Source organism: Porites lutea, chromosome 11 (assembly GCF_958299795.1).
Source record: "Porites lutea chromosome 11, jaPorLute2.1, whole genome shotgun sequence".
NCBI classification, from domain to species: Eukaryota; Metazoa; Cnidaria; class Anthozoa; order Scleractinia; family Poritidae; genus Porites; species Porites lutea.
The window spans coordinates 27,138,730-27,159,747 of NC_133211.1; the positions used below are offsets into that span (position 1 = coordinate 27,138,730).

At 37.5% G+C, this 21,018-nt stretch overlaps 1 protein-coding gene and 1 long non-coding RNA gene across 7 annotated transcripts in view; one reads left to right on the forward strand and one right to left on the reverse strand.

Moving 5' to 3' along the window:
• Positions 1–144: 144 nt before the first annotated feature.
• On the reverse strand, positions 145–20,627 carry LOC140951456 (E3 ubiquitin-protein ligase ZNRF3-like). 5 transcript variants are annotated; one of them, XM_073400706.1, is made up of 12 exons: positions 20,498–20,627; positions 14,525–14,815; positions 8,730–8,855; positions 6,915–6,989; positions 5,842–5,927; positions 5,489–5,543; positions 5,257–5,343; positions 4,683–4,709; positions 4,012–4,206; positions 2,649–2,751; positions 1,736–2,137; positions 145–416 (listed from the first exon to the last, which is right to left on the reverse strand). In XM_073400706.1, the coding sequence occupies exons 2-12, from the start codon at positions 14,732–14,734 to the stop codon at positions 379–381; spliced, it is 1,404 nt and encodes a 467-aa protein (XP_073256807.1). In that variant the 5' UTR covers positions 14,735–14,815; positions 20,498–20,627; the 3' UTR covers positions 145–378. The 5 variants fall into 5 exon arrangements, with proteins under 5 accessions (XP_073256807.1, XP_073256805.1, XP_073256804.1 ...); XM_073400704.1 differs by having other exon boundaries at positions 20,323–20,621; XM_073400703.1 differs by having other exon boundaries at positions 14,525–15,003; positions 20,323–20,621.
• The window catches only part of LOC140951458 (uncharacterized), a 31,632-nt gene continuing 13,223 nt past the window's right edge, over positions 2,610–21,018 (forward strand). For both annotated transcript variants that reach the window (XR_012167289.1, XR_012167290.1), the window contains exons 1-3: positions 2,610–2,763; positions 4,122–4,222; positions 7,744–7,858. This is a non-coding gene — a long non-coding RNA (uncharacterized lncRNA). The remainder of the gene's footprint in view (positions 2,764–4,121; positions 4,223–7,743; positions 7,859–21,018) is intronic.

Below are 21,018 nucleotides of genomic sequence, written 5' to 3' on the forward strand. Positions count from 1 at the left end.
TCGTGGTTAAATTGAACGCTGTGGCACTTATTTACTACAAAAACTTGCCTACGTTTGACAGATAATACCTCTGAACAAAGGTTTATCCTTTCAGTACATCAGGCACTTGAGTCGAGTACACTAAGACACAATGCTAAACAAATGTTACAGCAAAAGATATTCTTTATTTTCTTTGGGCAATTTGAAATTGTAGATGGTAAATCTTTTAAATAAGCTTGATCAGAAAAAAAGAACTCCGAAAATAGATTTATAGTCCAAAGGTATTCTTTGTATATTATTTACAATAAGCGTTTTTTTATAAATTCTTTTCGCCTCGTTTTCATGGACAACTCTTTGTCCTAATTTCCTAAATTCACTGCTTCACCAAGGAGTAGCGGATCACACTATGTCCTCTTGCGACACATCCAGCATGTCTGCTGTAAAAAGACAAATATAACAAAAAGCCACATAAGTATTAAATTTAGGCATCTCAAAGGCATATAAAAAATGTCAAAAAAATAAACGTGCGAACAGACTGCGAACAAGCCTAAGTGCGCGCACGAGTGGCTCTGGGAACTACAATGCTAGTATAAAGAACAAAGATTTTCTTGTGCACGCAATATTCTTTCACTTATTATCAAAACTCCCACCACCTTTTGACACAAATTTACTCCTCCTCCATTTGTCGTTTAGACGGAGATTAAAATGGAAGAGTAGCCTTACACTGACCAAACAACCTACTGAATCATCCTTTATCGTCACTTAACACCAAGGAGGCTAGAACGTTGGGCCGCCATATGGTAGCTAATGTTTGTTATGCCTAAGCGTCATATAAGAATTTGTGTGGGTAACGCTGCAATTTTGCTTGACACTTCGTAGAAAGACAGACTGCAACAACACCGGGTCACATTATTTGCACTTTCTTAAAGAATGTTACATGTTTAAGTCCATTCGTTCACTCTAAGGGACTTGTCAGAAATTAGCAGGGGGGAGGGGGGGTGGGAATTTTAAATTTGGGTTCGGAAATGAGGTGACCCATCCCTGCAATGGGAGTGAAATTTGCTAACCCTCCCCTTGACCTTGGTCTAAAATATCATGACCCCCCCCCCCTCTTGTATAAATGATAAAATCTAGTTCTTGCAATACACTAGGGTGAGTTAGTATTATGAAAGCTCAAAATATATTTCTAATCTGTTCTTTGTAATGCCATATACATACATTTTAGATGACAGCATTAAGATTCCGACTCTGATTCTGACAGCTGATCACTCGACTCTCCTATTTCTCCCAGGTTTTTTTTCACAAACTAAAGAACTTCTTTTTTCTTCTGTGGGTGAACCTCTACATGATCACGGACACATATTTGCATAACCCTCCCCCTTTTCTGCAGTCTCAAAAAGTTGTGACCCTCCCTCGGTTTCCACCCCCCTCCCCACTGCTAATTTCTGACAAGTCCCTAAATTTCATTTTCCATAAAAATCCTTATACTAAGCTTGGGTCACTTGTAATAGCTAGCTGTTAGCACCCATCCTCTTCGATCCTCTTCCAAAAATGGCAATCTACTCGCGCTGAGACTCCAGTGCTTCACCAACTCGCACCTGGCCCCGATCAATTAGAAATCATCGGTCCCATGTCATAACAACCAACGAAGCGAATGGCTGCTAGGGACAAATGAAGCACAAATGATCCCAAAAGGAAGCTTTGGGGACGGGTGCCGTTATACAACGTTTGTAGTCACACAAAATTGAAATCTTACCAGTAATTGGAGCCACTACAACAACTTGATGAGTGTAACTCTTCGCCTCTTCGTATGGTGACATATAACCTTGCACACTAACACATGTACTCTTGATGGAACTTGTTGATGCATAATTTTCACAATTCGTTCTCAGTTCTTTTAAACTAACACTATCACTTTCTACATGCCCTTCTGAACTAGATAAGTCCACAACAGAGGAATGCGCGTGGCTTTCATTGCTATTAGCGTCCGTTGTAACGTTTTGTATAGAGTTATATGTTTGTGTAGGAGCTTCCACCATGTACTGTGGTATGCTGCTTATGGATGACCGAAAGCTGTCTGCACGAGACAAACATCTCCCACAACGTCGTATAAACCAGTGCCTTGCTCTTCTTGGTTTATTTGTTGTTCCTTCTTTCTCTAAAAAAGAAAACAGAACACAAATCAAATAAAAATCGTTACCTTGTCAAAGTTCTCAAAAAAAAAAAAAAAAACTGCAAAATCGCAGCTATGAACCAGTGAGTTCAGTGACCAGAATCTGGATCGTCACGGCGAAGAGAGAAAAAACAAAACAAATAAATTCTATATTAACATAATATGGCTCTTGATATAAACTATTCTTGCCCGATAATTCGGTTTTTGAATATTTCATCTAAATATGATGAAAAAATATATTTATTTCTGTCTGTTTTATCTTGTCTCTGTCTTATCAAGTTCCTTTTTGCGATTTTTAGCTATTTTCTATGGGATCCTTGTGACCGTCAGGGGGAACGGGCTCGAAGAAAATCAGCCAATAGAAAGTCTCGATAGATCGTGTCCAGTTCAACAATGGCGAGCAACTTTGAAGAACATAAACTTCGCCTTCAGAAAAATAAGATAAAAAGTAAGTGAGAACAAAGTGCAAAACAGATATAAGGCCATTCTTCCTTACCTACTATATTGAGCATGCACAAGGGACATGTATAATTTGATAAAAGCCATGGGTCCACACAGTCCTTGTGGAATTCGTGTCGGCATGGAACTATTCTGACGTCCTGCAAGAAGAGGTTAGTGCTAAGTAGGCAATTGAAAATGGAACAGATACTTTTAATCTTTTTATCCCCCTAAACGTTTGTGTAAAAATTGTTTTCAATTTCCCTTGGGATGAATGACAATTCAAGAGCAAAGGTCATGCTAAATACTGAGGGGCAAACAAGGTGTATATGTATTCGGAAATGCACGTGGAAAATGAGTACAGCAAAAGTTTAGTTTAAAAGTTTACTTAAATTCGCCAATTCTTGACAGGGTCACCACAACAGCGCGTGGCACCACTATGCGGGTCCTTAACAGTCCCTCGCCCTATAAGTGGGAATTACTGCTCAAAAGTCCATCACTCTGCCAACTGAGCTAACTTTGCTTGATTCAATATTATTTCATACAATAGACCATTTTACAGTTATGAGCTTAGTACCTTAGTACCTTAGCCTCAGAGTGAATGTGAGGCTGAGGTTGACTTTGTTTTGATACAAACCTCTTTCCTTTTCTGATGAAAATCATGCTAAGAAATACTTGTTAGCAGAAGGAAAATCCCCCGCCCCCGGGCTACTGCGGGGCTGAGCACAGCTGGAATTGACTGATGCATAAGGCAAGAAGGGTTATATGAAAACAAGGTCAACTCTAGCCTCGTTTGCACCTGTAACTGTAAAATGGACTATTGGGCATGTATCTAAACAACAACTTTTGGGACTGTACATTTTTAGTAAGCCAGCAGCTTCAGTATGTGCAGGACATGCTTTTTAACATGGCAAGGAAATTTTGCAGAAATGCTGAATGCCGAATGCAGAACACCAAATTACTCTTGAAGTTGGTGATAAGAGTTAGGAAACTGAGTGAACCAGAGGGGTGGGTATTCGCGAGCGTGCCAAGCACTGCGATTTTGTTGCGAGCACGAGCAAAAAAAAAAAATTTGCTTTGCGAGCTTGCGAGCAACGCAAAAATTTGGGGAGCACAAGCAAGCAAGCACTCGTTTAACTTTTGCGAGCAAATCAAGCAAAGGTAAAATTTTGCAAGCAGTTAAAAATTTTAACGGACCATTTATCACCCCTAATCAGGCTCCATTTAGGTTCATTATCCTGGGAAAATTAACCTGAAACTTGATTCACTCAGTTTCCTAACCCCAAAGACTAAGCTTCAGAGTCATTTGGCATTCGGCAATCAGTGTTTTTCAAAATACCCCTGCCATTTTTAACATTAAGTCAAAAGTCTTATAAGCTTACTTAAATATCTTGTTTTTAAAAAAAGTTGAATTTACACACCTGACCATCTTCGAATTTCTCTAAGCATATAACACACTTTGAACTTATAGTGTCAGACTGTGTTGACACTGTACTCTCTGCATCACTGAAGTTGCCACTGTCTTCTTTAGTGCGTGATGACTCTGAAGAATCTCTGTGGTATTTTCTTGTCTCCATTCTTGATAATGCATGCAAAGCCATTCTTGTAAGAGAAGACTGCAGGATTGACAAGGTAAGTTTTGTATTTGTCAATAAAAATATTAATCACAGCTTGCTCAATTTCTGCTGTGGTTTTCTAAAGGTATAATAGATATTGATTTTTTTCTGCATCTGTCAAATGAGCTGTCTCTTTTTCTTAATTATAAATTAAGTTTTGTAATTAACTGATATTGATCATTGTTGGGTGAGGGATATTCAGTTACGACACCAAAAATTATTATGTGATTGTATATATTGGTTCTACAACTTACTACCATGTTTTACGATGAGCCATACAACTTAAATACATCCAAGCAAAATAGATTAAAACAAACTTTACCTTTTAAAAATTATTTTCCCATGCACACTAAATAAGCTTTGGTTTGAGTTTGGGTTGATTAGAGTGTTTCAGTAATTTCCTCCATGCCATAAGACTTTGAATTCAAGACATTTTACATATTTTAAATGTTTCATTTGCATTATTTAGTTCTTACCTCCTTCTGTTTTTGTCTCCATTTAATCTGGAAAAGAGAATAGATTCTAAATCCAAATGGGACCTAGAGTACATGTCTGTTACAGTATATTCTAAGTTATAGCTTTATTTTGAGAAAAAGTATTGTTAAAGTTGGATGATAGTTTTCAAAGATACCTAAAACAATTGAACTGGTGGCCAAGATTTTTATGTAACCAACATTAAGACAGAGGTGCTCACTCAGTTATAATCACTCTTTCAGCTGTTTATTCTCAAAACATTTAAAAGACCCAATGTTAAAGTTGAGGTAAATTAAAGTACCACATGACCAGATCAGTCAAACCACTAACCATATGGCTGTGATTCGCATGTCCATTATTGGTGAGTCTGGGAAATAATTAAATTAAAAGGCATATGCAATAAAAATTGTTCTCAGCTATATAAAGTTCTGAATTGTTTGTTACAAGAGTAAGCTAGTGAAGCAATAATATTTTTATTTTTGTCCCAGTATCTCGTCAACACCATATGTTAACTAGAAATGCTTTGTATATTACAAACTAAGATTTTGGACATTGTCATTGGTTAAAAAAACATACCTTAAGCAATAAAATAAAGCAGATGATGGAAACCAGAATAAAAAAAGTCATGAAGATGACCATATCAAAATATTCATTGGAGGCTCTCTGAAAAAGAAAGGTAATGTATTATGGTTAGATGAATATGAATAGAGAAAAAGAAATATTATTAAAACATTAAGTTGGTGCAAAGACTTATTTCTCAATAAAATTAGCAATTAGAAACTGCTTAAAAAATATTGAAAATATTTACCTGAGGGGTGTAACCAGCAACACTATACTGAATTCTGGCTCTAGACACTTTTTGACTATTAAGAAGCAAAGAAGGAATAAAAAATTACCACATACATTATTACACGTCATTAAGGTAGTAATATACAAATGGACATGCAGCCAACTGGTGCTTATTGGAGTGTGTTTTTATTTATTGGGTATGTGGCTGTATATGTTACAACATATATCTCTATTAGGTGGAATAGCGGCTACATTTTCAAGCGCTGTAGCTTTGACAAGTACACTGCAGGGACCCTAAATAGTGTAAACTTATTGCTGTACTAATCTATCTGTCATGGCACAATAATTAAGTCAGTGGCATGAACTACTTACTTCTTCATAATATTCATTAATTTCTTGGCATCTTTTCCATCTATTAACACAACAGGTCGGGCAATCTTGGTAGTTGCCGCATTTAACTGAAATCAACAGCAAGAGGATGGTCACTAATAACCATACATTTCGACGTTTTCTTTTTTTCTTACTACTTAATATGTAAAGCTGTTTCTAAAGCTATTAGCTGAAAAAGCCATAAAACTTGTAATAATTATATTGGCTGACACCTTTACTCACTCTTTAGAAACAGTCCTTTTTGGAAGTAAATAACCAGCAACTGCATGTAGTCACGTTTGTGGTTCTAATTTTAGTATTGCAATTAAAAGGTGGAAAAAGTCGAGAAAGTTGTACAGTATACCGGTAAGTACTAAATGATAACCTTGGTTTATCATTGTTCAGAACTACATGTTCCAAGGTTTCTGTAGTAAAATTATTTCTTCTTATATTAATAATAATTTGTAAAGGAGCTTTGGCACAAATTTGACATTTTTTTTCCGCTTAATTTCATCATTTGAAATATTCACCTGCATCAAGAAGCCAACAGGAACCACATTAGCACATTGTTCAAAAATTAAACATGTTTGTCAGTGGTAATAAAAACATCTCAGAGGTACATGTACATATAATCAGAAATCTTATTCTTTTCGGTTCAGAAAAATTGACTCCTAGGTACGTTCTTCACAAGAAAGCTGGCTTTTGAATTAATAAAGCTAATTTGCATGTTCTTGCAGCCTGTTTACTCTCTTTTCAATAGCACCACAAGGTCAACAACCTAAACATCTGTTGTTTCATTACCACTATAAATAAGTGGGGTTATGTTGTTTTATTTTTATAAATTGTGTTTTTTTGCTGAAGCAGCGGGTAATACATTTTTATAAATAATTAATTCATGTTCACTTGGTTCCCCTGCAGCTCTCATTGACAAGATTGTTGTAACACACGTGAGCCACTGACTGTGCTGCTCAAAAGTTACCTTACATTATAAACTTTTGATATGCTAATATACAACTATCTTTTATCGAAATGAACATAAATGGGTTAAACTTTACTCGTATATAAATATTACTTACCTCTGTTGCGGCTTCAGGATGATCTGTGGTATCAAAAATAATTGCAGTTGCTCCTCTCTGCATTGCTCTTTTGACCTGAAACAAACCATAAATAAGATACTTTGTTGATTGGCAAAAACAAATTTCCCGTGGTATACTAACTTTCAAAATGAAATCTTTTTCATGGTTCCACTTGATAAATGTATGTTATAGAGCTTTTATTCATTGGCTTTGAATCCCATTATTTTTTTCCAACAACTTGAAATGAAAATACATTTTTTCTTAATGATGTTTTGGAAAACTCTTTTTAAAAGCAGTGCAAAAATAATACTTCAAAAGCAAGTATCTCTCCTTGAATAACATATTATTTCCTTCAATTGATTAATTTAGAGCAAAAAGGAAATATGAAGAAAAACATGTTAAATGGGTCATCAAGTGTGGGAGGGACATGCAATGATGGCTTTAAACTTAGACACATTTACACTTTTTATTGTTTTAACACTAACATATGGTTTACATAATTCTGCAAAATGTTTTTCTCATTATCAACATAACATTATTTTTTTTCAGGAAAATTGATATGCGTGAAATATGATGACCCTAAGATCAAAGAAACATACATTTTTGGAGATGGTTGGAAATCAGTTTTGTATTAGCAAGGGCAGGGACATTTTTGTAAAAAAAAGGACAAAAAAAGTCATAGCACATCATGGGTGTCAGTCACATGTCTAAGGTTTCAACCCTACACACTGTGGGCAGAATTAATCTAGTTCAGAGTGAGAATGTGTTAATTAATCTGGATTTGTTAGTTCTTAGTGGTCACACCCTAAATGAACTTTTTATCTTCCAGGTGCAATGGTTAATTTTGGATTGATTGCCATCTTTGCTCAGCTTGGGAAAACAAGAATGTTTATTAAAAGTGTTTTCAAAAGGCACCCAACTATGTTAGTAATCTGCAATTAAAAGTAAGTCAAACTGTCATTTAGGTAAATTTTTGTCTCTGTAATTTCATAATTTTAATGGGATATTTTTTAAAAGTAGAGCTGACAGCATTTATTTCTTATTTCATTTATTGATGATACACTGTATCAATAATATCAAGGGGGCCTAAATTGCCATATTAGATGAACTGCAACTATGTTGAATTTGAACATGAGAACCTCCTAGGAGAAGTGACGAACGGAAATATGTCTGCTGTTCGCAGTCTAAGAACCTCCTGAAGACCCACAAAATTTACAATTTTATGTCATACTTGATTATTGCACCAGCAGAGGGGTTGTGACAAACATTAAGACTCAATTTATGTTTAAGGATTTCAAACTTAAAAGATTTCACTAGTTAATACTACCAGATTTTTTCAGCCTTTGGCCAAATTCCTGTACATCACAGAAATTAGGTTTTACTCTAGTTCCATAGCCCCCTGTCTAAAACTCTCCCAAATGAACTAAGCAAAAATTAAAACTTCCCAGAAATTTTTTTACTCCCCGGACCCAATTTATTGTTTTCATCTTTCATCAGTTAGTTTTTAAGTGGGCTTTATATTCTACTGTATGCTCTGCTGACTCAAACAATCAAGAGATTGCAATAACAGCTTTGTTAGAAACCTCACTTTTTTCTTCATATCATTACATTTTATGTACTTTTTAAGAAACATCATTTACTCCTTTGGATACGTTATTTTCCCTTTAGTAATAAACTGAATAAAGGAAACATTTAAGTCCTCCACTGAACTCATCTATTGAGTAAAAATACAATGTATATAGTAGAACAAATTTGTGGCCTTTTTCCTGCAAATGAGCATGTCACATCCTACAAAAGTTACAACAAGACAGTTACCTTTTCAAGTAGTGTGAAACATGGCTCATTGAGTTCATCTGGGGGCATAAGCTTGACAACACCCACCCAACCATATTCATACAAGTCATTGTCATCTGATGTATTACACAGCCCAAGCGGATGAATCTGATAAAAAGGCAATAATTAATTAATTAATTTACCAAATGCATAAATTAGCTTCTGCTGGACTTGCTCTCTAACACAAAATTCCACCAAAGGTTTTTGGTGCTTTTTTGCATGCTGTACAAAATAATTCTAATTTTTGGCAGGGTGGATGGTATAAATGGCACTGGGCCTCTAAGTCAGAGGAAAGTTTTGCTCAAGAAATAAATGTTTCTTTAATGTATAGCTGTCCTTAGATTAAATTTTAATTTTTGGACCTTGAGAGTGGGTGCTTATTCAAGGTTGGCGCTTACTTGAGGCTGGGCGCTTATTAAATTTTCACCATTTTCAGCAAGTGAAGTATGTTTATTTTGCAACAAAACAATAAATGTTAATAACAAAACGTGAAGAAGTAACAAAGCAAGGTTTCTGTAAAATACTCTGAAGAAAACTCCTTCCTCGGGAAGTCTCTTATTAGAATTTATTCACTCAAGTGGGTGGGGTAGGGGTGAGCACTTACTTGAGTTTGATTGGGAGGAGGAGGGGGTGGGCGCTTATTCGAGGCTGGGCGCTTATTAACTTTTTTGGCCTTATTAGGATGGGCGCTTATTCGAGGTGGGCACTAATTCAAGGTTGGGCACTCGTCGAATAAATACGGTATGATACAGGGTTAGCCTTGACCTAAGGTAAATATAAATCACAAATTCCAGTCAGGAGAAGACCTGTGTACAACTGTGTCTGTTGCTTTAAACTCAAATTCCGGCACCTTCTTGCCGGTATTTGTAGCCAGGCTTGTTCACAGACCCTCTATTTTCTCTTCAAAGTCTGTCAAGCGCTGGTGATAAAATATAAACCGCAGGAGATTTATTGACCACCAGCACAAGATGTTTTCAAAAACAACAAAAGGAAAAATAAAACAACGTCTGTGTACAGGCTACGGTATTTGTAAATATTTTCTTTAGGTTGAGGCTAACCCTGTACAAATAAGTCTTTGAAACTGGATTATTGTACCCTGGGTTCTTACACTTGCCCCCTCTTGTATATGTCTGGTCTGCATTGTTTTAATCACAAGCCATACTGCATTCAGGCTAATCCTTTACAAGCTTCAGTTTTAGAGATCTGTCTGCCTAGAAGCAAAACTGTCCTCACCAATGACCACTAATGCTGGCTAAAATGTCTATTTTTGTATTAATCTGTTAGTTACCATAGCAACAAGGAGTATGACAATGTACATGTATCAACATCTTGAAGTGAGATGGCCGATTTTAACCGATTGAAAGCTTAAAGGGATGAGTTTTTTAAACAAGTTTTAGGAAACTTTAAACCAAGTAGGCATCAGAAGAAATTAAGCAGAAAAATTTTCTTCTATAATAAACCTATAAAAGAAAAAATACTCAACAATGTGACTGAATGCCAGCATGATGTAGAAGAAGTACTCGTTTGCAAGCCAATGTTATTTTTTTAGTAGAATGTTCCTTCGGTCTCTACAATTTATATTAAAAATAAGCAGCTGGACATAACAAAAAAGAGCCAAGGAGAATTTTTGTATTTCTCTTGTAAATATTAATTTTTCTTCTTCCCGAATTATATTCAGTTTCCACAGAGATCGAAAAAGAATCAGAGTAGGAACGTTTTTGCTGAAAGTTGATTAAATTTTTACGATGAGATAATCAAGAAAGTATCGCGAGTAAAATAGTGAAGTTATGATTGGATATCACTCGACAGGACACATGGCTTTGACCTTCCGTAAAACAGTCAGGGTTATAGTAACAAAAAACGTCTGCTTGGTTCTTTATTTCATACCTAAGACAAACAACGCTGCGAGATCACACGCGGGTGGCTTCATTTACAAAGACGGTAATCAAGGAAGAATCAAATGGAAAAGTGAAGTTTAGTTTTGTTGAGGGACAACATTGGCTATACTTTTGGCGGTGCATGGAATCTTTGGATGTTTTGTGGAGTTGCGATAAACATTAAAGAAGAGTTTGTCCAAACGACTAAGAAGAGGCCGAGTGCAACGAGACATGTTAAAACAATATCGCGATAAGAAAAGAAGCAAATTGAATGACGTTCGTAATAACATACCTGAAACAATGTTTGCATAACAACGTTGTAAGAACTTAATAAAGATTTAATTTTTTTTCTTGGGGCAACAAAACACGGCGAATTTTTTGAGATGTTTCAAATCACTTAACACTCAATACTACAGGCGAAAATCGCGAGTTTTTGTTCCCAGTTTTAAGAACTAAAAGTTATTGGTTCACTGGGTAAAAACTTCACGTCAAAAAGGACAAAACCGAAAGCGACGAAAAGAACATTTTAATTACAAAATCACTCGGGTGAATCAGTGGTTTCACACTTGACTTCAATTTCGGGTCATATTTAATTTGGCCAGGAGGGGCAGCAAATATTCCGGCACCGAATGCAGACAATTACTTTTCCACTGCGATTAATTGTGAAGTTATAGTGGCTATTAAAGAAGGAAAACAGCTTGTAAAATTACCCGGTTTCTTTAGATTTAATCTTCATCAGCCCGCATCTAAAGTTCAAGTGGTCGGTTATTACACGCACACTTAACAAAATCCTTTCTTGAAAGATTGTTTTCAAAATAAAGCCCCTCAAGGACCTGTTTCAATACTCGTGTAATTATTTGAAGAGGTTATTCTTTAAATAAAATTGGCATTTCAGGTTTTCTAAGAATTCCGAAAAAAGTGTCAATCCAGCTGTGAGCAAGTTCTACGCGAAATCTTAAATTCCAAAGTCGCCTTGCTCAACCCGAGAGAAATGGAAAAACAAGTCTTTAATAACTTCGCGCAAAACAAAAGATCATCGGTAGAAGTCGTTGTTATTCCGTCAAAGATAAGCAATGTTATTGTTTATGCTGCTATCATTACATCGATCAATTCGATCAAGTTAATCTTCTTTGCACGAAAACGGAGGGGAAAAGATCGGTTCTTTTTTTCACGAGCTCTGGAAAAACCATTAGTGTAATTAACCGAGGCAATCAACCCGGTTTCCCCCACAAAGTTTAGTCTAGAGATAAACCCTCAAATATCAAGATGTTCTCGACGGTCCAAATAGTGGACGTTTGTACGCGGAAACGCACAAACTAATGAAATAGGTGGTGGTTCCGATGGGTGTAAAAGAGCATACTGAGATTAGGAAATGTAAGCTTGTTTTATATTAAAATTTGAATTGATCTCGCCGCGAGCGACGAGGCCTCGTACGCTGACAGATTATTTGAAGGGTTTCACACGTGTTATTTCACTTAATATTATTAGCTCGGCGAATTGTCTGCTATAAAAAGAAGCGAAAATTAAGAAAAAGCTTTAAAATAAAGCCTCCAAATTGTACAGTAGTGTTTTAGAATTTGAAGTAACGAAAAAGGGTTTTACTGTACGTTGATCTATTCAGGTTTTAAGAATACCCGCGAAATTAAACGGTGTTCACGTAAGTTTGTCTCACAAAGGACAGTGTATTAACCGAAAAAGTGATGCGTCGTGTAGAGTTGGAAAGGTTCTTTGGAAAGCACGAAACTTTTAATACGACTCGTGTATTCACATGCAGAAAACGCTGAGATGGAACACGACATGTATAGTTTTAATAGCTCAACGCTAATCATTTTAGCGACTGATAGACTTTTTAACTAAACGATCAAAAGCACAAATTGGATATGTCACCTTTTATTTTCTGTCGATGTTTGCTTCAGGTGGAATTTCATATTTTTTTGAACGCATTTTATGGAACTTGATAGTGAGAAGAAAAAGGTTATCGGTTTGTGATGGCGCTTCTATGAAAAACGCCACCTTAACAATGGCCAACTAAGCGCTTAAACGATTGTATTGTCCTTGTTTTAATTCAAAAATGTCTTGCTCCTTTAATTATCCCGATCTCGCGGCAATAACAGCTTTGTGTAGGGCTTTCAAGAATTGTAATTGCAAGTATTGTAGTTCCAGCCTTATGAGGATGATAAACACCTATTCGGACCCGCCGCTTAGGGCCCGTCAAACTTAATTATATTTTAGTATGTTTTCCGTAGAACGAAGTAAAGTTATCGGTCTTCGTATGCCGCTTGAGATTAATTTAAAGACGCATAGGTAAATTTTCTGTCACGTCTTGCCTTCTTCTGTGGTTTTAACGTAAAGCCCTCTTTTGTTCCTAAAAGCGAAGAACAAATTTTCGTGATACCTTTAGCACAATGTCAGTTTTGAAAGAACTTTGCATTTGAGTTTTCAAGCCGTAGCAACTAGATCATTTCACTTACCTTTGAATATGAAAAGGAAGTAATTAAAAAAAAAAATGGGAAGACCGCTTTATTGTTTTCTATTTCCAAAGATTGGTTCACTTAACAAATGTTAACCAGAGATTAGTAATCCAGGCCATAACCGGCAGTTGAGTAAGCAATAGCATTTTATCTTAAGCAAGCACACAACCGAGTAGCCAATCGAAGATCCTGTCTGTCATCCCAGAACAGCCATAAAACATGGGTAATGTTGGGACCTACCTGGGCTCATATACACGTGGGTCAAGGACTTTGAGAAGATTTGATCACATCATTTAAAAGTTACAGACGGAATTTCGATTTGCGATTAAAACGGAACTCGCTCGAATGAGAAGAATCTACTCATTGTCACGGGAATTAAATGATGATGGGGTTTACAGGGCGGCTGCGTTATCCACAATAAAGGAAACATTTTGAAGGTGAAAATTAGCTCTATTCAAGTCATGTCGCGTGAAGCAAGCGCCCTCTTCAACTCAAAAGGCTTCGCATTTCCGGCATGCAAATAAACGCAGTTTTCTGACAAATCTACGGAGAGTACACATCCCTGACCTATCGACCCCTTCTTATAAAAACACTGGCGAGTTGAAGAGCAATACTTAAAGCTGTTAAATTCGAGCAAACGAAAAGAGAAATGCCACGAGAAATGTCGAGGCACTGGGAACGCAACAGCGCGCTTCAGAAAATACCCAAAACATTCCGCCGCTAAAGCGACGGAAACCAACACATTGTGATTAAAAACTACATGGGTAATTGATTACAGGCTGAGAGACGTTCAGTCACGTCCTCGACAAATCGAACGAATGATCAGATCGAACGGCTAAACGCGATTGTGTTCTCTTCGAAACAAAACCATTTATAACGAAAGAAGGGATTCAGCGAATGCGATTTGAAAGATGCAGGATATGAATCACTGGCGCTCGCGACGAATTAAACTGCGAATAAATATCGCGCAAACTGAAATGAACACTTTTACAGAGAAAACTCGTAACAGGGTAAAATTTCAACAAAGGCAAGGGTCGCTCAAGCGAACGCCAAAAAACGGTTTTCTTTCGTGACATCGAGTAGAAAAATGAGTGTAATTATAATTACGTTGAAACCAATGCCGATGCTTTGTATGAAAGCGATCAGTTGGACTCATTAAATCGAGCCAACAAACTATCGAAGCGTCTCGGTACTTCAATATGTCATGCATGCGGGACTTTTGACCGGCACTGGGTAAACAAATCGAAAATAGTCGCTTGAAAAACCTTGAAGGATCGCACGCAAAATGTTACAAAACTACAATGAGTTGGCCTGTGTGGAGCGTACTGAGATAAACAAAACCGCAGAACTCTCAGCCATAATTCTTGGCTGTACCAGCATGTACTGGCGAGAAGTTGTGTTAGCCAGCAGTGAATTAGAAAATTCTTACCTCGAGTATGTCCCCTTCAGCGCTTGTAGCGGCTCCAGCATTGGAAAAGGTCCCTTCTAGCTCGTAAGTGTAGGTTTTGTAGTCTCCACCCGACGAAGGCTCGTAGATCACTACTTCAACCAAAGCTCTCTCGAGCGCGAGTGTTACACTTGGCCACGCGTGAAAGAGCACCAGAAGATACCATGAAGCGAACGCTGCGTAAATTTTCATCGTGAGCGTCAATCCTAGATGTAGCGAGCAGTTGTTCCACGTCCAATTCGTCAAAACAACGCTATAGCAGACCCAGCATTGCTGTGAATAAGCAAAAGTTATTAAAGTGTAGCCCGACCGCAGGACCGCTAAAGGAGTTTATTCCGCTGGGGGTTACTGTTGTTTATGAGCGCACTTGAACATCACTCGTGTTCTTTTTGTTATTGTTCTATACGCGCCGCTGCAAGCTGACCGTCACAGGGACCGCCTCTGTCTATCAATCATTTAATCTGTCAAAAAATAATTAAAAAATCATTAATGGTCTGGCCTGGTGGATTAACTTAACTTTTACCTTAAAACAAAGTGCCTCAAACGCCCTTATTCGGCAGTGTGCGTTAAATTGGCTGAGCAAATGTAGCCATTAAATGCGGCTCTCAAGACCCCGCATCTTCTGACTCACTTAACCAGTTGAAAGGCAAGCCGCAGTACCCAACAAAGAACCGCGCGAAATATTAAAAGATGTGAAGGCGGGGCCTGGAAAGCTCTCATTTATCTTGCCTCTTTGTGCGTTTTTTATTGCAATGCTAATTGAATAATCCGGAGAAAACGGCTCGATCGCCTCTTGAAAACGCACCGACCCGACTTATGACTTTTTTTGCGTTTATCCTTGATCATTGTTCTGCAGTTTCCGCGGTCTGTTTTTCCGCGCGTGGTTTGTTATTAAGGCAATGGAGGTTATTAAAATATCAGTATTTCTATAAGCGGATTCATGCGTTTTAAAAAATCCTCGTAGCAACAAGAACCTACACCGAATATCTTCTCAAAGTTGCGGCTTTTTTATGTATTATTATTTTTTTGTATAGAAAATAAAACTTTCGACTTTCGTAAAAAAAAGCAAATTTTGTTCCAATACTTAAACAATCCTACGTCGATGAAGTTCTTTGTTAAAGCTGTTGTTTTTCCTGTGATCTATGCCGTGGTTCGTATGTATTTCTCCCTTGACAATTTATCCACATAAGAGGCATTTTAATTTTTCATAGATAGCTTTCCTTTGCCTCGGACCGCACCAATAAAGCTTTACAGAATATAATTGAGCAGAACCGCACGCTGTTGAATAGACATCGCTAATTGAAACTTTGTTTCACCGCAATAGGCCTAATAACGCTACGAAAATAACGTTATTGCCGACAAAATTAACCTGTACAAAGTGGCGATCCGATATGAAATTATAAGCCATCAAAATCCCGTGAGTGCGGCTTCAAAAACGAAACCTTTCTCGCTACGTGATTTGCTGGCGCTTGCCCCCGAATAAAACCCTCAGGCCTCGAGATGAAATACTACCGAAAATCTTCAATAAAATACTGACATCGGCGACGGATCATTCACTAAATATTCATTGGGCCAATTTATTGCCTAGCGACTCGACCCAACAGTCTTTAATTGCCCATTTGTAACGCGACATGTGGCACATTAGTCTTTGGGCAAATTTTTAGGGGGAAACAGACGTTCTCAGACTTCTCAAACCCAGGTTTTGTGGGGTTGAAAAGTTTCCACTCGCTGGGATCACAGGCGAAATGAATACACTTTACGGTATCGTCGCTTTCCGTCTTCGAAAAGAGTCGAACGCGAAAAGAACGAGCAGTCAAAACCCGCGCTTAAATTTCCGATCCAGGCCACAAAATAATTTCAAGTAAGATTTTGATCAGGGTATAACTTGGTCACACTAAATTTCTGAAATGAGTTTGGTCTCATTTCGTGTGAACACACCCGCCTCTCCCGAAACCAAACCTTGAAACGCGTGACTTTGTGCACTCGTTTTCGTAGAATTAGTCTGACCCCAGTAAGTAAAAATAATTTATTAGTCGACCGGTATACTGGGCAGCTCTTTCCTGAGTTATAACATTAAATTTTTTCCTAAGCGCAAATTTTTCTGGCCGTTTGAAAAAGGGAATAACAGATTCCTCCTTGGCTTGTATTTAATCCTCTTAGCTTGCCCTTTCGCGCAAAACGAGAGAGCACACTGAGGCAACCCATATGTAAATGTATGGCGTTTTAAGCTTCATTGTTAAGCTAAATAGCGCCGCGGTGTCTCGGGCTTTTTCCCCTGGACGTTTTATCCAATAGCTTTATGTCCACTCGTGTTAGTCTTGGAAATTGAGCGATTTTGTTTTAACAAATTAGTTTGGCTGCCCTGGAGAACAAGTGCGGCAAAATGATATTATTATTATTATTAATTTCTCTCCTTTAGTTAAAGTGGGCTAAACCATTTACTGTAGTTTCATTAAACTTTTAGAGTATGTGGATTGAAACTTGAGTAAAAAAGTATGATGACAGTTCGACGAATTGCAGTCGAACTGTGTTTTTCTTTTTCCGGCTACCGTTAACCTTCAATCATTTTGCAGAAGAAAATTTAGAAATGTAAAAAATTAGTTAGAATGATTTGCTTAAAGTAAAACGCTTCGTAGCTCCTTTTTTCATACTAACCGGTGCTATATTACCATGAAAGAACTTTCTTGTTGCTTCTTCTTAGTCGAAATCACTCGGGTGGGCAGACTGAACTAACAGCTGAAAAGAAATATTGTAGTGCAAAAAGTGAGTCATTATCCGAGGAGACTATGCGTGTTATCGAATTGATGCGCTACAAAGGGTTCCGATATTTACCATGTTTTGAATTTCTTCCGATAGGCGATTACTAGCCGAAGAATTATTAAGTCATTACTAAAGCCGCTAAAATCGCGCGTGAAAGTTTCTTCCTCGGAAAGTTTCCATTATAAGAAACCCTTTTGCCTTGCAATAAATCCACCATGGAAGGCTACTCGATGAAAAGGGAAGACGGAAGATGTTTAGTGAAGTTGAAAATAACGAGATGAATTTTTCATCAAAGAGGACGAATCATTAAGTTTAGCATTTGTAAATTCTTTTAAGTGGCGACTGTTTCCTAAGCGCTTCCTCTCTGCGCGGCCAAAATCGCCTAAGAGGCGTTGTAGCTAAACAAACATTAAAAGTTTGTGAAACGTCGTCTGTTTTGAGTTGGACTTGTGGTTTATAATTTGCACGCAATGATTTCTTTAACGGCATTGCCTAGGTTTCGAAGTTCTATGTATGTTATTTTCAAAGTACTCGGTCGAAATAGTTCTTTTGAATACGTAGTTACAACATATCAGATTTTATCCCAGTACACGCATTAAATATTCACGGCCATCACCTCAATTTTTCGGCAAGTCATGGGGTTATTTTCTACTGAGTGTTATTTCAAACTAGTTGGTAAAAGTCATCAAAAGCAAGTAAGCTATTTAATCGCGGCGTTGATGCAATTTTAATTACTTCTCTTATCAGTCTAGAATTAGATTGTGCGAAAATATGCCATTCTATTTCATACTGAAGCGGGCTGTTCTCAGTTGAGTAATAACTTTTTCTTTCACTGATTGGAACAATTTTAGCCCGACGTGTTGTCAGTTAAATTTATCAGGCTTATAGACCTGGCATTCCGTTATGCCTTTAAACTTATTGCAGGAACTTCCAGTAGCTTGACTGAAGCCGTTTTAAAAACATCGTTGTTAAACGCCGTTTAGTGACCTTCTCAAGAGGTAGCGCTCCGGGGTCTTTTTATCCCACAAGTCTTCCTCTTAGATCTTGATCATCATGCTTTTATTTACGGCGGAAAACGATAAAACCGCCACTACTATCAATGGTTCCCGGTATTGCAAGTAGATCACGTGGTCTGTCTTTGTACAACCGCCCTTAAAAAACTGAAATTCTAATCAGCAATGACTAGAGATTAGAACATGGATGTATATCTTGAACAAAGTGAAATGCAGTAGCTACAATTGTAGTCCTCATTTTATAAACTACTTAAACAACAGAAAGGACTTATAGAGGATCACCAGAGAAACATAAACGTAAAAAACAGCCGAACTTTAATAAATGAATCGGAAGGCATGGAGTCATGCCACAATATTTTTATAGTACATGTATTTGTTCCTCGCGATTGTACATGATCAAGAGGCCATTAAGGGTCTCTTGACATGTTTTTTTGTTTTTTTTTTTGTATATTGGTGAGCTAGAAACGGGAAATCAGGTTCCAAGGGTGTCTACATTAAAAAAGTAAAAATAAACGTAGGGAGTGAGTTCAAGTTTTGTACTGTGGCCGTAAAAGGACCTGGTTGTCTTTGAAATAAGACGCCGAAATTAAAATGGACCCGACCCTCGGAGGCCAACAGGTGGTAATTTCTAGGTAGTGCGGAGTGGTTGAACCAGATCTCCAAATATCTTGTTTCCATATGTATGTAAAGCTACATTTTTTAATGACTATATTGACCGCGTTTTTTACTATTAAATTTGACCGTGATCGATTGACAGTCTGTTGACATGAAAAAGACTCCTGCATGGTACCAACTTCACGCTAAACTGCTTTCGTTTGAACCACCAGAGAGGCGGCTGCAGCTAGGGCTGGAAGTGTACATGCAACTTTAAAAGAGTAAAAATTCCAAAAAATTGTGCTTGTCGTAACGAATATATAATAAGCGTTAAAGTTTTCGCCAAAAAACTGTAAAACTTGGCAAAAAGTTGTAATTGATCATGCCAGGAGCTGATCACAGTTCGAACGAAGATATTTGAGTAATGAATACTAAAGTTAAAATTAAGTCAGGCTAAGAAGGAATGAGGCGGAAGCTGAAATGAAAATAGCTACTATTGATATCGGCGCTATGTAGGCTTTATAATAATAATAATAATAATAATAATAATAATAATAATAATAATAATAATAATAATAATGATAATAATAGATAAATTCTTTATTAAAATCTTATAAAAATCTTATAAAAACTACACACAAAACTTCTGCAAAATATTCATAAAAATAAAACGTCCATATCAATATTATATATCAATACAAATTTCCGGCAAAACCCCTTCACAATTCAAAATTCTAAGAAATCACATACAGTTTAAAAAAAAATTAAATCAAAAGTTCTATCAGCCTCTAAAATTAAAAAGTTTCTTTAGACGAGAGTGAAGGAATATACGCGTTTCATCCGCTTTTTTGGCTCCTGACCTCATACACTCTCGCGTCGTATGCTTTTTTTGGAAACAAACTATAACAGCAAGTTACAGACGTAAGGCGGCTATTTATGCAGTGCTGTTTTCCTTTCGGAAACACCGAAACAGTTCGTGTCATTTGGAAAGAGTACCGGGACAGCCCGACCCTCTTACATTAGAGCACGGTTACGAGAATTGCATGGCTAACGAGTACGAGTTTTCAACTGAAACCAAAAGTTCATAGGCCGTTACTAACGACGGGAAGAATAACGTATCGCTGAGCAATCCTTTATCCTTTAAGTTTCCCTATTGCAGTGAGTACTGTATCAGGCAGACACTCAAGTATTAGTGAGTACCAAATTATTCTTAACCAAGTCTAGTGAAGTCTCCATGGGGGGTGTCGGCCGGAAAAAAATCTCCCTCGCTGTACAACGGGAGTAGAATTTCCCTCTGGGTCATACTGAACTGGCGCGAAATGCAGTAGTTCCAGTCCTACCTGAGGTTGATGCTAGAGTATTAAATGATACGAATGCTGATAATAACCGCACCTGGTAACACTGAGGGCTTACCTTTCACCTCTGTGGCTGACACGAGTTTCTGCTTTTTGCTGTGAAAGTCAGTTGGTCTCGAAAAGCCAAAGCTGGACAGGTGGCGGTCTTTTAACGCACAAGTTAACTTAGTTCATAAAAAGGATCCATTTCCTCCGTAATGTAACAGTTTACTTGGAATGAAACAAACCGCTACCTCCTGAAGCAGTAGACTGGCGACGTTAAGAAACAAGCGTCTCTCCTGCGGAATCTCGATTCTAACTTACTTAAAACTAGCGAACAAGGCCTCATCAGCCGCCGTCTGTATTTGCGTACGTGATCACGTATTATGATATTTCAACCGGATATTTGAATATCCTGGCTACCATCTTATTAAGCTTTTTCTAGAAACAGACGCACTATTTTCCGCGTTGTGGTTTGCCCACGCAACACATGGATCGGGGAATGTTCAAAAAACACGCTGAAGACACGAAACATACGTGACTAAAGTCGAATGTTTTAATGAATAATTCACATGTTTCAATCAGATTGTAAGTACGTTTTTCTATATGTAGAATACTGTTTCTATTAACCAAACGAAATTGAAAAGAACGCTCGCCGCCTGGCCTACCATGGCCATGATGAATTTCACTTTTTACGATAGATGAAGAGAAAGCTTAATACGGTGGCATTTGAGGGGGTGGGGAGGGTAGGGGGCCGGGGGGGGAGAGGAGATTT

Coding starts and splice junctions, on each gene's coding strand:
- LOC140951456 (XM_073400706.1), bottom strand. CDS start 14,734: ATGAAAATTTACGCAGCGTTCGCTTCATGGTATCTTCTGGTGCTCTTT. Junction 5,544..5,841: donor TTAATGAATATTATGAAGAA/GTAAGTAGTTCA, acceptor GCTTCTTAATAG/TCAAAAAGTGTCTAGAGCCA. Junction 4,207..4,682: donor GGAGACAAAAACAGAAGGAG/GTAAGAACTAAA, acceptor TCAATCCTGCAG/TCTTCTCTTACAAGAATGGC.